Source organism: Pan troglodytes, chromosome 12 (genome assembly GCF_028858775.2).
Source record: "Pan troglodytes isolate AG18354 chromosome 12, NHGRI_mPanTro3-v2.0_pri, whole genome shotgun sequence".
Lineage (NCBI taxonomy): Eukaryota > Metazoa > Chordata > Mammalia > Primates > Hominidae > Pan > Pan troglodytes.
Genome location: NC_072410.2, coordinates 10084700 through 10099811, shown reverse-complemented (window position 1 = coordinate 10099811; position 15112 = coordinate 10084700). Strand labels below are relative to the sequence as shown.

The 15112-nt window shown below is 49.6% G+C and overlaps 1 protein-coding gene across 6 annotated transcripts in view; it reads right to left on the bottom strand.

The window, feature by feature from the left end:
• Window positions 1-15112, bottom strand: part of PAX8 (paired box 8) — a 59445-nt gene that overhangs the window by 19822 nt on the left and 24511 nt on the right. For 4 of the 6 annotated variants that reach the window (XM_016949285.4, XM_054678204.2, XM_016949283.3 and 1 more), the window contains exons 3-7: window positions 8970-9135; window positions 6641-6841; window positions 4898-4986; window positions 4217-4339; window positions 3761-3936 (exon numbers count right to left, since the gene is read on the bottom strand). In XM_016949285.4, coding sequence (XP_016804774.1) covers window positions 3761-3936; window positions 4217-4339; window positions 4898-4986; window positions 6641-6841; window positions 8970-9135 — 755 coding nt within the window. The remainder of the gene's footprint in view (window positions 1-3760; window positions 3937-4216; window positions 4340-4897; window positions 4987-6640; window positions 6842-8969; window positions 9136-15112) is intronic. The other 2 variants (XM_016949284.3, XM_016949287.3) reach the window with 1 other exon arrangement.

Below are 15112 nucleotides of genomic sequence, written 5' to 3'. Positions count from 1 at the left end.
ACGTGAGATGTGCAAAGCTGAATGCAGGGAATGCTCAGTGGTTACATAACAGTGCCACTAAAGGCAATTGTTTTCAGTGATTTCCATCGAGCTGGGTTCTGCAAAGACCCACAGCACTTTCCGGTTGCATGCTGGGCACTTTTGGAAGCTGCAGTCAATTCTGGAGGCCACCAGGGCACCATTAGCACATAGCAGCAATTATTGACTAAATGGTGCTCTGGTTCCATGCCTTCCAAGGGGGCCCACTTAGAGGCAGGGTGGAGTTGCTTAGGGCCTTTTTTTTTTTTTTTTTTTGTAGACGGAGTTTTGCTCTTGTTGCCCAAGCTGGAGTGCAATGGTGCGATCTTCGCTTACTGCAACCTCTGCTTCCTGGGTTCAAGTGATTCCCCTGCCTCAGCCTCCCGAGTAGCAGGGATTACAGGTGCGTGCTACCATGCCAGGCTAATTTTTTGTATCTTTAGTAGAGACAGGAGTTTCACCATGTTGGCCAGGCTAGTCTTAAACTCCTGACCTCATGATCTGCCTGGCTTGACCTCCCAAAGTGTTGGGATTACAGGCGTGAGCCATTGCACCTGGCCAGGGTGTGTCTTATTGAAATTGAACAAAATACCTAACTTCTAGAGAGTATAAGAGAAGTTTAAAATGCTTTATGGATGTGTTGTTTTGACAGCAAAATATCTACTCAGAATCCTATAGCTATTTCAAAATCCAAGTAACTTAGAAAAAAAGGAAAAAGAAAACCTATATAGTCAAATCTTTTGGTGATTTTGTATTCAATGACTGAAACTTCCCAGTGATTATTGGGCTTTTTAGCTGGAATTGAACTTGAATCGGGGCAGAGCAGCACAATGCTTCAGAACTTCAGCAACTCTGAGCCCTGGTTCTGCAATGACCTGCCAAGTAGCTTTAGTCTACTTGACTGCTCTGAACCTTAATTTTCTCACCTGTATGGGAATCATAGACTCTACTTTATGAGGCTGACGTAAGCATTACATGAAATTTTGTATACTTATACCTAATGTGCTTAGCACAGAATACTTGGTGACAGCAGATGCCCAATGAGAGTTATCATAGATATTATTTCAGAATCATGTGAAGAGTCAGAAGCCACCAAATTCTTGATTTCTGTCAATAAACTGATATTCATATTCTGTTGAGTTTTTTTTGATGCATTTGTAAAATAGGGAAACAAGAGCTGTATGACTTCTAGCTATGTCTGGTCATGAAATAGCAACCAGGAATAAGGCCACATGATGTTTCTGATGAACACTTCCCCCTGCCCTTTTTTTTTTTTCAGATGGAGCCTCGCTCTGTCACCCAGGCTGGAGTGCAGTGGCACAATCTCGGGTCACTGCAACCTCCGCCCCCCAGGTTCAAGCGATTCTCCTGTCTCAGCCTCCCGAGTAGCTAGGATTACAGGTGCACGCCACCAGGCCTGGCTAATTTTTATATTTTTAGTAGAGATGGGATTTTGCCATGTTGGCCAGGCTGGTCTCAAACTCCTGACCTCAGGTGACCCGTCCACCTTGGCCTCCCAAAGTGCTGGGACTACAGGTGTGAGCCACCATGCCTGGTCCCCCACTTGTTGATTTTGCAGAAAAGATAGCTGTGTTACAACCTGTCCTAAGGTCAGGTATGAATACTTGTGCTTCTTTCTTGGCTCCCCAAGCCAGAGGGCATTCCTATGCCCAGGTGAGAGAGCACGGAGTGTTACTTTGGCAGCACAGTCAGTTACCAGAGGTAGGAAAAGCAAAGGCCAGGCAGGACATGAAGGGCCCTTGCACTGGCTGGTTCTCCCTGCCTTCACCACCCTCCAGGTGAATGACTGGGTGAATAATGATTGACTGAGGAGGTAATGAATAATTTATGGACACTGCTGGACCTCAGTCTCCTCATCTGAAAGATGAGTGGTTGGAGAAGTTTAATGGTTTTCAAATGCTTTTTTTTTCAGTCTTCAAATAAGTGTTTACGTAGAAGCACCATATCTGAAACAGGTGACAGTGGACCAGTCTGAATGAAATGAGGGTTGGCAGGCCTGAGCTCCAAAACCTTCTGATTGCCCAAGCCCTCCTTGTCTTGCTTGGATTATCTCCACACAAATGGAGAAACTGGACAAGGTGGTCATGGAGGTCCCCGAAAGCTCAAAGACTCTCTCATTCCAGGATTCCCCATGTTCATATGCCAGCATGGCATGGGGGTGCTCTGTAGTCAAGCAGGGTCCTTTGGGGGGCTTAGGGATGGAGCCAGGAAATGGCTCTGGGACTCAGCGGGTGTCCAGAGTCTCATCAGCAGGGTTTCTTTACTTTCACTGAGTGGCTGGTGCCTGCGCACTGAGTTTTGTAGGCTTACTCTCACAGAGTGAGCTTCCTGCAGGCCCCCCACTGCAACCCCTTTCCTTCCTGGAGCTGTGTGCTGACTGGTGCGTGAGCACCCAGGCCCTCTCCCCATGCTGCTGATGGTCAGCTTTCTCTGCACGCTCGTGGTTGCCACAGTCAACGCTGATAAAATTGCTGATGCAAATTGCCTGCCCAGCTGCGAGTGCTGGCATGGGACCAGCAGCCCAGACGGTCACTGGAAGTGGTTGGGCTGATTATTGGCATCATCTCCATTGTCCTACTCAGTTCTTAAAGGCATATGGGCTTGCCTCACTCCTACAGCAAATGACGGCATGGGCAAAGAGGGGCAACAGACCCACCCTGAAGACACTCCTCATCTGGTTGACTTGGGCAGGGTTAAGGGAAAAAGATGTGATGACTAGGAGCTGAGAGCTTAGTGGTTCTGCCAGAGCTGCAGAGTCTTTGTTGGCCTCGGGGTGGGACCTCTCACATCTCTGTCAGCTTTTCACAGACACCAACCTGTTATGATTCATTTCACCTGTCCTGAGCACTAGCAAGAAAAATTCGCTGTAGCTTGTGATGTATTATTCTGGATTTCTCAACTCATTCATTTGTTCATTCATTCACTATACCATTACTGTCTATTATAAGGGGGGCACAATGGTAGGTGCTGGGAATAAAAACGATGTTTAATGTTTCATGAGGCTTCCCTGTCCTTAAGGAGTCCGCGTGTCTTTGTACCTGCCTGTCTGCTAGATTATTAAGTGACACTGTGAGAAGCTACTGAGAGCAGCATGTGGGACATGCAGAAGGGCAAGAGGCAGGAGAGATGATTCATGTCGGAGGGGCAGGGGAGGACTGACGGAGAGGGTGATGTTTGAGCTGAGTCATGAAGGCTAGTGGTATTTTTCCATGCAGAGAAGTGGGAGGAAAGGCATTCTGTGTGGAGGGCACACGGTGTGCAAGGGCAGAGAGGTGTGAGCGAGGGTGGTGTGCTTGGAGCCATGAGTAATGCAAGAGCGTGGGGTGTGCAGGATGCGTGGCCAAAGGTGGGGCTAGGAAATAGTGGCTGCGGTCATGATGTGAAGGCTTTGTGCTACTGCTTCAGAGTTGTGGAACGTGATGTTGCAATCTGGGAAAGACGCTGATGGCAAGGGATAGCATCATCAGGTTGTGCTGCCATCCCTGAAAGGGCCAGGCTCAAAGGTTTTGGGCGAAGGAAGCCAGGAGGGTTAGAAAGAGAGGAAGATGCCAGGGCATCTGGTAAAATAAAGCATGTGTCAGGCTTGGAGTTGCATAAGGCAGGTGCCCTGAGCCCATTGATGCAACTTCCAGCTGCTTTGATGGAGCACAGGCTCATTTGGAGAATAGACCTTCTCTGGCCCTTGCCCACCCTGTTCACCTCCCAGGGCCCAGCTTCTCACCTGCTCGCCTTTGGTGTGGCTGGGGGAGGCATAGGCCTCCGGGTAGTGCTGCCGCTCAAATGGGCACTCGAGCGGCTCGAGGTGGTGCTGGCTGAAGGCATCCGTGCGAAGGTGCTTTCGGGGTCCGCTGCTGCTGCTCTGTGAGTCAATGCTTAGTCGGCAGCTATCCTGATCACCTGTACCCCCCGGGAAGGAAGAAAGCTTTTAGGGGACCTATCTATTCATGCTCTAGGCCAAAGTAGAGGACTGACTCCAAGCTGACTCACTGTGGAGGGAGAAAAAGGGCCAGCCACGTGGGCCCAGGAGCCTTGGCCAACTGAGGGACAGGACATGTGACAGTCACATGCAGAGCCCCTACAAAGTCCCATATCATAAGTGGAAGGGTTTCTGTCCCCATCAAAGCCTGAGCAAACTGCTCTCGTGCACCGCCCGCTGCCCTCCTGTCCCAGCACTCACTGTCATCCATTTTCCTCTTGTCGCTGCCAGGCTGAGCGATGCCCAGGAGCCCATTGATGGAGTAGGTGGAGCCCAGGGAATCCGACTGGGGTGACTCCGGGGGAGTTACAGCTGAGCTGGGGACTGCAGTGGGGGAGAGGGAGAGGGTCAGGGGTGGGAGTGACACCCCTCACAGCCCTGGGTGACTCTGGGGTAGTTACAGTTGAGCTGGAGACTGCAGGGGCTGGGGGAGAGGGAGAGGGGCAAGGGGTGGGACACCCCTTACAGCCTGGGGTGACTCTGGGGGGACTGCGGTGGTGGGAAGAGGGAGAGGGTCAGGGAGTGAGAGTGACACCCCTCACAGTCCCTGCTGACACTGTGCAGGAGGCAGCAAGCCGAACCATGGACTGAGCCCTGGAGGGGCTCAGGTCCTTCCTCCAGGGGGCCTCCTGGTGGGAGGGATTCTTGGAGTTAGAGCTGTCTCAAGTGTTTGCATCTCTCCATAGTTCAGTGAATCCGCCCTGGGAACAGGCCAGACTTCGTCGCAGTGGCACAACTCAGTCTACACATGGGTTTGTGAATGGTACTGTGCACAGCTATGTCTGTGTGGGTGTGTCTGTGTGTGCCTCTGTGTATATGTGGGTATGCTGAAGGGGAGGTGTACGCGAGCATGTGTGTGTATCCAGGTCTCTCAGCACTCACTCAGTGTGTGTCCGGGACTCAGGGACTTGGTGGCCACGCAGCTGTCCATAGGGAGGTTGAATGGTTGCTGCACTTTGGTCCGGATGATTCTGTGATGAAGAGAAGAAAGGCCATGAGAGAGAAGAGGAGGAAAGAGAACTCATGGCTGCCCCAGACCCAGTCACCTTTTTGACACCCCTCTTGGGTATCTCAAAGGCACTTGAAACTCAACTGTCCACAGTCAAGTCTGTGACCCTACTCCACATGCCTAGTCCTCCTCAGTTGTCCGCATTTCATGATTGGTACCATCAGTCACTCAAGGCCAAAACAGAGATGGGGCTTAACCTCTGCTTCCCTCTCTTTCCTATCAAACCCATCATCAAGTTCTGTGTTTTGACCTTGTGAACCTCGCCAACATTGACCCCTCTCTGCGTCTCTCCATCAGCACCTTAGTGCATGTCATCACCAGTGTTCCAGGGTCACTCAGTGGCCCACGCCCATCCCCTCTTGGCCCTTTCTAAGTGATTCTCCCTACTGCAGCCAGAGTGGACTTTCTGAAATGCAAGTTGGCCACCTGCTTAAAATCTGCCAAGGGTTTCCCATTGCTTTATGACCAAAGGCAAGAAGGTATAACACAGCCCCCAGCCTCTGAAAGGTCACCTCTGCTGATATCTTCAACTTCAGCCTACCTTGTGCTCCCCTGCTCTTTATCTGCTGGTTTTCTTTTCTTTCTTTCTTTTTTTTTTGAGATAGAGTCTCGCTCTTGTCGCCCAGGCTGGAGTCCAGTGGCGTGATCTCAGCTCACTGCAACCTCTGCCTCCCATGTTCAAGTGATTTTCCTGCTTCAGTCTCCCAAGTAGCTAGGATTACAGGCACTCGCCACCACACCCAGTTAATTTTTGCATTTTTAGAAGAGATAGGGTTTCACCATGTTGGCCAGGTTGGTCTCGAACGCCTGATCTCAGGTGATCCACCTGCCTTGGCCTCCCAAAGTGCTGGGATTACAGGCATGAGCCACTGCACCTGGCCTATCTACTGGTTTTCTTTTGATCATATTAGCCACAGGGCCTTTACATAACTGTCTGAGCTCTTTTCACCTAGTTCTCTTATTGTTTTTTACTCAGGGGAAGACTTTCATGAACTTCATAAACCAAATAATCCTGTGCTACCTTGCATATCTTCATGTTCCTTTTCTTAGCAGGACTTACAGCTGCATTTTTACAATATTTTTTGTAGGTAGTTGATTAATATCTGTGTTCTCATTAGACTGTAAGCTCCACAAAGATGGGCTTTGTGTGTCCCAGGGCCTAGCACAAAATGAATGAATGAATTATGTGTGAATGAATTAATGAACAAGCGAGTGAGTAAGTAAATGATTGATTGAGGCAGTGAGTGAATCATTGAGGGACTAAACGAATGAATGCTTGAATGTGGGCTGGGTTAGGGGTCTGATGGCTTATAAAAGGATCAATTCATGAAGATTCTTTTATTGAATGAAAGCAGATGTGGTGTTTGAGGAAGGAAACTGTAGATAGCACACTATGGCTGGGGGCCAGGGGGAGGGTGCCCCATAGCATGGGGCAAGGGAGGAGGCAGGGAGGTATGATATCTGCCTGGAGCCAGGTGTGCTCCCTGCCTGATTGTTCAGCATCAGGCCCCTTCCCGGCCTCTGCTCCACCCAAGCCAGGCCTTTCTTGTCTCTTTCCTGATTTCCCCAAAGCCCAGGGGCCCCAGCCTGACACCAGAGGCTGCTTTCTCTCTTACCTATTAATGGAGCTGACACTGGGCACAGTGTCATTGTCACAGACGCCCTCAGCCAGGAGCCGGTCTCGGATCTCCCAGGCAAACATGGTAGGGTTCTGGCGTTTGTAGTCCCCAATCTTCTCCACCACCTTGGGGGTGGCCACCTTGGGCTTGGAGCCCCCTATCACTCCAGGCCGGATGCTGCCAGTCTCGTAGTACCTACTCCAATAGAGAATCCCAAAGAATTACCCAATAAGCAGGTGGGGTCTTTAGACAGGGATTAAGCCAGAGCCTCCCTCCTCTCTGAGGCTTCTGGGTAGGGGTATGAGAGTGAAATTGCCTCCAAGGCTGGTCTCAAGCGCTTGATGTGCATGGAACTATCTGTTTCCCTCACTTGGGTAGGTTCATGCTACTGCCAAACCAGCACCCTCTGCTAAAGGCCTCACCTTGGCTTCTCTCTCTTCCTTCCCTCTGGCCAGTCTCTTGTGTCCTAGCACCTGCAACAGCCATTGTATGGGGCACAAAAGATTCCCCTTCTAAGAAAGGAAATCTTGGTGTGCCTGATGTGTGAATGACAAGGGCACAGCAGTTTGCTCTATCCAGCTTCTTTTGGCTAAAGCACGACTGAGTTTTTTTTTTTGTTTTTGTTTTTTTGTTTTTTGAGACAGGGTCTCAATCTGTCACCCAGGCTGGAATGCAATGGGACAAGCTTGGCTCACTTCAAACTCTGCCTCCCAGGTTCAAGCGATTCTCCTGCCTCAGCCTCCCGAGTAGCTGGGATTACAAGCGCCTGCCACCACACCCGGCTAATTTTTGTATTTTTAGTAGAGACAGGTTTCACTCAGTTGGCCTGGCTGGTCTTGAGCCCCTGACCTCAAGTGATCCGCCCACCTTGGCCTCCCAAAGTGCTGGGATTACAGGCATCAGCCACCATGCCCAGCCAATGACTGACTATTTTCTTTGGCCACCTAGAAAGCTAGCCGAGGTCACTGGACCCTCTGCTCTGTCTTGCTGGTTCACCTTTGCTCCCTGCCCTGTCCAAGCCTGAGGCATATCCCTCACCCCCCTGGTCACTGGTTTTCTATCAGGTTTTAGCAGGTTCAAGTTGAAGCTTCTCCTCATGGACTCTGGAATCCTGACCTTGCTTGGATCCCCAGCCAGGTCCAACTTGTTAAGCTGAGCCTCCTCTTCTGGGGCCTCCACCCTTCCCCTCCCTCTATCCTCCAACTAGTTGCTTTGGCAGATCAATGGCCTGTGTCAGCATATCCTCCTCTTCTTGTTGTAGAAACTCTCTGCTCTCATCTGCATGAAAAAGAATCTAGCTCTTTAAAACTCCATTCATCTGTTACTTCCATCCAGGACTCATCTCTTCTGGGACACCACAACCCATCACAGGAATCCCCTCTCCCTAGCCCAGCAAAGGATCATGCCTTTCCCTAACTACTTCAGGAGGGGAGCCAGGGCTTTTCACGGTTCAAAGAACAGTCCAGGTCCCTTTGCCTTGTCCAACCAGGGCTCCTCCTAAATCCACCTAAGGGTCAGAGCAGGGGGACAGGCACACGTACACAGAGCTGACTGGAAGCTGTGGCACAGAGGCATTTTTAATGGAAGTGGCCTTGCAGACTGGAATCTGTGACTGCGTCAGCTCAGATGCAGGCCTTTGCTGCTCCTGGTCTCTTCTGAATCTTTGGGTCAGTGGTTCTCAACCCTGGCTGCAGAGAATTAGAGTCACTTGCTGGGGGCGGATGGGCTGGGGAGTTATATGCCAAAACTTGCGCCTATTTCCCTAAAGTTCTGATTTAATTGGTCTGCCCTGGGGCATAAACAGTATTGCTATTTAAAAATCAGGCTTCCCCTGGTGACTGTAATGTGCTACCAGGGCTATGAAGCACTGATCTGGGGTCTTGGGGAATTATGGTTTGAGAAGCACAAACTCAGATATCACTCTTTTAGGGGTTAGACCTTGGGAGCTCATCTGTGTGTCCCCTCCCTAGTGGCCCAATTTCCCTAGGTCTCGGTAGGAGGAGGAACTTGGGGGAAGATTCTCTTGCCTTAGCAGGAGAGAAGCCTATGGCTAATGAGACATGGAGCAAAAGAGAAGAAGGGAGACGGAGAAACTAAAAGAAGGATAAATGGACAAAGAAAGAAGGAAGGGCAAGAAAACAGTAGAAAAATAGTGGCTGGGTAGAGGCCCAGAAGGACCACCATAACTGTTCAGGTCTCAGGACCAAAGCTGGACATTGGGAGCAAATCCCCATTCCCTGGGAGGGGTATTCTCCAGCTGCCCTGAGATCAGCTGGAGAAGTCAAGCCCTGCGGGGAAGGCGGCCTGCGGTGAATTTCGTGCTTACCTGCCAAGGATCTTGCTGACGCAGCCATGGCTGACGCGGAGCTGGCGAGAGATGTCGCAGGGCCTTACACCCTGGTGGGCCAGGTCTACAATGCGCTGGCGGACCACTTCCGGCAGGGGTCTACCATTCACAAAGGCCCCTCCCAGTTGGTTCAGCCCTCCATGGCCTAAGGAGACAATATTCCCAGGGACAGCTGTCAGGGTGAGGTAGGAGTTTGGGTGGGGATTAGCTATGAGTGCAGGTGCTGGTGTGTGTGTGTGTGTTTGACTGTGACCATGAAATCCCACGGCCAGGCCCTGTGGGCCCCTCTGCACCCCTTCCCCAGATCTCACTCCCAAGATGCTGGCACAAATGGTATGTGATGCTCATCCCCCACGATGCGATGGTGTCACAGGAGCACCTTGGGCTTGGGGACTCTTCAGGCAGACTCGGCCCTTCACTCCAAATCACAATCCCCTATTTTCTTCCCTCCCTCTGAAAAGTGTGTAAGGAGTTGAGAATGTGGGGTCTTCCCATGCCAATACTGAGCCGTTTGACCTTGGGGAAAACCCCTTCTCTTCCGAGAGTCTCTTTTCCTTTTGTAAAATGACGGCGCAGGTGATTTTCACCTTTCTCCTTCTCCTCATGGAACCAGATTTTAAAACACTACCTCATTGAGAAAAACAAATACAAAAGAATAAAAGCAGAAACTCTCTGGTAGAGCTTGGGCAGAGAAGGCCTGAGCTCTGTCTGTGGACTTCTGGCCTGAATGACCCCCAAGGTTCCCTCTTTCTCTAACAGGCCAGAGCAGCAGGGACCTGGTGCAGGGTCCTCACAGGCATAGATAGCACTGGGTTCCAGGACTGACACAGGGGCTACAGGCCACTGTGGGAATCTATCCACGTCATGGATATGTGTACACGTTCCCTTAGCTGCTTTCCTGACTTGGCCTCTGCTCTCTGGCCCCAGCCTGTGTTTCATTCTGAGCCCATCTATCCAGTCAAATCCATTTGTCTTGAGTGCCAACTATGTGCCACGCACTGCACAGGTCCCTGATGATGCCAAGGTGAATAAGGCAGACATGATCCCTATTCTTCCCTCATGGGGTTTATTACAGTGAGGTCCTAGACCAGCAAACAGCCAGTTAACATATTTTGTGACCACTTTTGGGACTGGTGACATGCAGAGAGTTATGGGAACCACTGGAGGGGAACTTGACTTGGCTCAAGGAAACACAGAAGGGTTCCTGAGGAGGTCTAAGCTGAGACTGAAGATAAACAGGTACTAGCCAAGTGAGGGAGAGAGGGGAGAAAACTGTTCCAGGCAGTGGGAACAGAATGTGCAAAGACTCAGAGGCAAGAGGATACTTGTCTGTTAGATTTTCCAACATATTCAACTCTATAGTACCTAGAGCCATACTGGCCTAATTTCAGGGCCGAGATTTCCATTTTTCTCATGAGGAGACTGGGGCTCAGAGAGTTTTAGTGCTCTGATTTATATGACTTGTCTAACTCAGCTTATATGAGGAGGAGCTGAGATCCATCCAGAATTTAAGGCTCAGATCAGGGCTGCTCCTTGAGGGGAGCCCTGTTCTGGGGCTAGAGCTATGCCTGGATGCTTGTCATTGGCTCTGCTGTTTTGTGCTGAACATGCCATGGTCTTTTTCACACCAAGGGCAGGATTTGGTGATATGACTGGGAAGGTAGAGCCCTGCAGTGTGGGAGTCAGGGAGCAGGCAGGTGAGAAGGAAGAGCCAACCCCAGCCTTCTGTGTGAACCAGTTAAAGACTGTTTATGGCCGAGGGTGGGAAGTGCCTTTGCTGGGCACACAGTGCCCATTATCACCCACTGACTTAGCACATTCAGAACTGCCTTGCAATGTCTCCTCAGGGGCCCAAGCTGTCTTCAGCAGAACACTCAATTTCCCTTTAATAAAGGGGGTGGGGGCCAGGTGCAGTGGCTGACATCTGTAATCCCAGCACTTTGGGAGGCTGAGTCGGGCGGATCACCTGAGGTCAGGAGTTCGAGACCAGCCTGACCAACATGGTGAAACCCCATCTCTACTAAAAGTACAAAAAAAAAAAAAAAAAAAAAAACTAGTTGGGCGTGGTGGCACATGCCTGTAATCCCAGCTACTCGGGAGGCTGAGGCAGGAGAATTGCTTGAACCTGGGAGGTGGAGGTTGTGATGATCCCAGATCGCATCATTGCACTCCAGCCTGGGCAACAAGAGCAAAATTCCGTCAAAAAAAAAAAAAAAAAAAAGGAGGTGGGGGTGCTCTAAGCCTCTGCCCTTGGCAGTAAGTCAGGAGGAAAAGCCCTCTGGCCAAACACCCAGCAAGAAGGATGCAATGACCCATCTTCCTGGTGGAGACAACGGGTGAGCTTGGGCACAGCTTCCACCTATGCCTGCCAGGCAAGTCTTCCTAGTGACTGCTTCTCCACTAGGGCTGGAAGAGTGCTTGGAGGGCCTTCAGGAGAGCCCAGATGGTGGGCAGAGGGGCCTTTGCCCAGTCCTAAGCCCATTCCTCTGGTCCTCACTGGCCAGAGTGCCATTTGTGAATTGCTGTAGCCATTTGCCCTCACTGCATCATTGTTGCCTTCCGGCTCTTTTGGGTCCAGGCACTGAACACAAGGGGGCGCCAGACAGCCACCCAAACACAGACAAGACCTTCAGCAGTCCAGCTTTGTCCTCATTTTCCAGAAGTTTCCGGGCCGTATCCACCCAAACCTCGGTGTTTAGGCTGGGACCTCTATATCTGAAAGCAAGGTTTCTTAGAGGTGGAGGTTCTTCACCTCTACAAATGTGAAGCAGGTTTTTAAAAAAATGCCATTTTGGGGTGGCATGAATTGGGTATTGTGCCTTTTTTAAAAAAAAAAAACGACGCTGTAAGTTGTGTGGGCCATTGCTCTTAATTATTATGAAGGACTGACTCGCATCCTTAGAAACCCAAACCCTCAGGAAGCCTCCTGAGAGGTTATTTACCGTTATCAGCAAGCATTGTAGTGCTGGGAAAGATGCATTCACATTTCTGGCCCCTAAACGGTGAATTCTCTGGTGCTTATTTTATTTGACTGTCTTCTGAATGACTTTGTGTTACTGTGGAAAGAGTCTTGGGCCCGATCCCTTCTTTGACACTGCCTGTTTTAGTCTTATCATTTGAGAAAGTGGGTTTTTTTTTCAACCTTAGTGTTTTTATCTATCGAATGGAGCTTAACAAAACTTATGCCTGCTGCTGACTTAAACCCCTATAAGAAGATAGCGGGGCTGGGCGCGGTGGCTCACGCCTGTAATCCCAGCACTTTGGGAGGCCGAGGTGGGTGGATCACGAGGTCAGGAGATCAAGACCATCCTGGCTAACACGGTGAAACCCCATCTCTACTAAAAATACAAAAAATTAGCCGGGCATGGTGGCAGACGCCTGTAGTCCCAGCTACTCAGGAGGCTGAGGCAGGAGAATGGCATGAACCTGCAAGGCAGAGCTTGCAGTGAGCCAAGATCACACCACTGCACTCCAGCCTGGGTGACAGAGCAAGACTCCATCTCAAAAAAAAAAAAAAAAAAAAAAAAAGAAGATAGGGGGACCAGGATGGAGAAGTGTTTATTTAGATAAACAAATCTTGCTATAAATGTAACATTTTTCTAATTTGTAATATTCCCATGGTTGAATGTTATGACCCAATCTTGGGAGTAGGACTAGTACTAGGGAGTGTTTTCTCAAACTTCAGTGTGCATCAGAATCACTCGGCAGTGAGGGTTATTAAAATACAGAGTACTGAGCACAATGCCCTAAGTTTCTGAATCAGCAGGTCTGGGATTGAACTAAGAATTTATGTTTCTAAGAAGTTTCCACATGGTGATAATGCTGCTAGGCCAGGGTCACACTTTGAAAACCACTGGTTTAGGCCAGGTGATGGCTGGTAAATTAAGCATAAGAGAATAACTCTTCATACTCCTCCAGCATTCTTCTAACAATAATAATGATTGTTTGTATATTATGGTTTTCATTTCTTTTCAACTCAAGACATTGACCAAGTGCCTATCATGACTCAGGTACAAAGCACTGGGAATACAACCTTGAACAAGACAAGAATCCTGGCCTTCAAGGAACTTCGAACCTTTTGGGGGATATAAGACACATTAGGAATCACCATGTTAATGGTGATCTTTCTTGAAGGATATAAGTCCAGGTGCTTGGGGAGACCCGTAAGTGGTTAGAGGGAAGCTGCAAGGAAGAGTATCTAGGAGGTAACTAGGTGAAGAATTTTCTTCAGGGGGAAAAAAATCCATGCACTAAGTCTTGGTGCCTTCAAGAAATTGAAAGACATTTAGTGTGGCTGTAGGACAGGCAGGAAAGAGAATTTGGAAAGAGCCTGCTGGCTGCAGATGGAGATGGCCCCTATGGTTTGAAGTTTTAAGCTGAGTCTCTGCAATGGAAAGACTTTTGTCTTTCCTGTGTCCGGTGTGGGGGAGTGGACTCTTCTGGGTGAGTCACCACCAAATGCCCAGAGGTGGGTGCAGACTTCCTTCCTGCACAGGGGTTGGGGGGACGATTGGCGCCCACTGTGCTGACCACCTCTTCATGCAGCTGCAGGTGGGGTGGGCTTTGAGGCCGGAAGCCAAAAATGAGTAGGAGCCTCCTGGTTGGGCGGGAAGTGGGGTGAGGGGGGAAGGTGTGACCCAGGAAGAGGTTTGAAGCCTCATAAGCAAAGACTCTTTGTATGTCTGGAGGATTGTGAGTGGGGAGGCGGGGTGGGTATGGGGGAGGAAGACAAGACCGCCTGGCCGGATGCAAGCAGGTTCCTGAGTGAAAGGTACTCAGACGGGAAATGCAAGCTTTCCTGGGGTCAGAGAGGACTTATCGTACAGTAAAGGGATTGGAGCTCAGCAAAGGTCTAGGTGAAGCTTGCTGTCCAGAAACATATCCTTTTGAAAAGTGACCATTCAGGGAGGTCTTAGGACTTTGTTGGTAATTTCTTCATCCTTTATAGAGCTCTGAGTAGTTGGGATGGCAGAAAGAAAACAGAGACACTTATTGACCAAAATTCTTGTTATATGCGCCAATATCCAAACCCTTAAGATGTGGAAATCCTTTCTGCATGTTCCTATAGTCCTTTGCACAAATTCCTATCATAGCACTGACTGCATTGAACAGTAACTTTCTCTATTTGAGTTTCTTTATGAGTTACTCAAAGGCAGGGCCCTGTCTTTGTCTACTGTAATTAGTGTTTTCTTATATACAAGTGGTAGAAAAATGGTTTACATTGGTTATGATTGTTGCATGGATTCCCATGATTCTGCACGGTGGGACCCCCAAATCCCACGCTTCAGTACTTTCCTCTTTATCCTTTTGCTTTATCTTTTGCAGCTCTGCCCAGTCCTAAAGTGGCAATGGCTCAATGTGTTGTTCTGCAAAAATTTCCATTTAACTATCTGGGGCTTTTTGCTTTAGTCCCATAGAGTGTCAAGGTGATAGTTGAGCCTTGGCAGGGCTATAGTGAGAGGTGCAGTGGCCTCTTTGGGTGCCTTTCAAATCATGCCAGGCCTATACGCCTTCCACAAAGGAAAGGCCTTGTCCATGCGAATCAGTCCCTGGCATTCTCAGCTTGGTGTTGTTGCCTTCCCCAGCTGCTCACTTGCAGGTCTGTGATCTCCATGTGCCACCTCCCAGCTAATCCTCTTGGCTTGGTGCCTTTCTGGAGTAAAGACCAGGGTCTGTGCCTCCAACTGCTCCTGAAGAAAGTGTCCCAGGGCCATGGAATCCCAGTGTCCAAAGTCTGCACACTGGATCATGCCGGCACACATGAGGTTATGGGTTACCTGGACACATGAGACCCTTGGACTGGGTAAAAGAGGCTGGCATGCTGGAAAGCAGCATCCTGCATCTGCTGTTACCCCCAACTTGCTGCATGACCCTTGGTTACCTCTGTGCCTTACACTTGTCTTCCTAAGGGAAACTGGAGCGGAAAGACAGCAGCTAGGCAGAGCTGCGGCTTGTGTTTCTCATTGATCTCTTGCCCTTCTACCTGTCCTGGAATCCTACTCCGTCAATTATCCTCCCATTTAAAAACATTACTTACCTCTTCTTTTATACCAGGTCCTTCCCCTAAACTTACAGATGGAATTAAATTAATCTATGTTGCCTCTCCAGCCCCTGACCTCAAA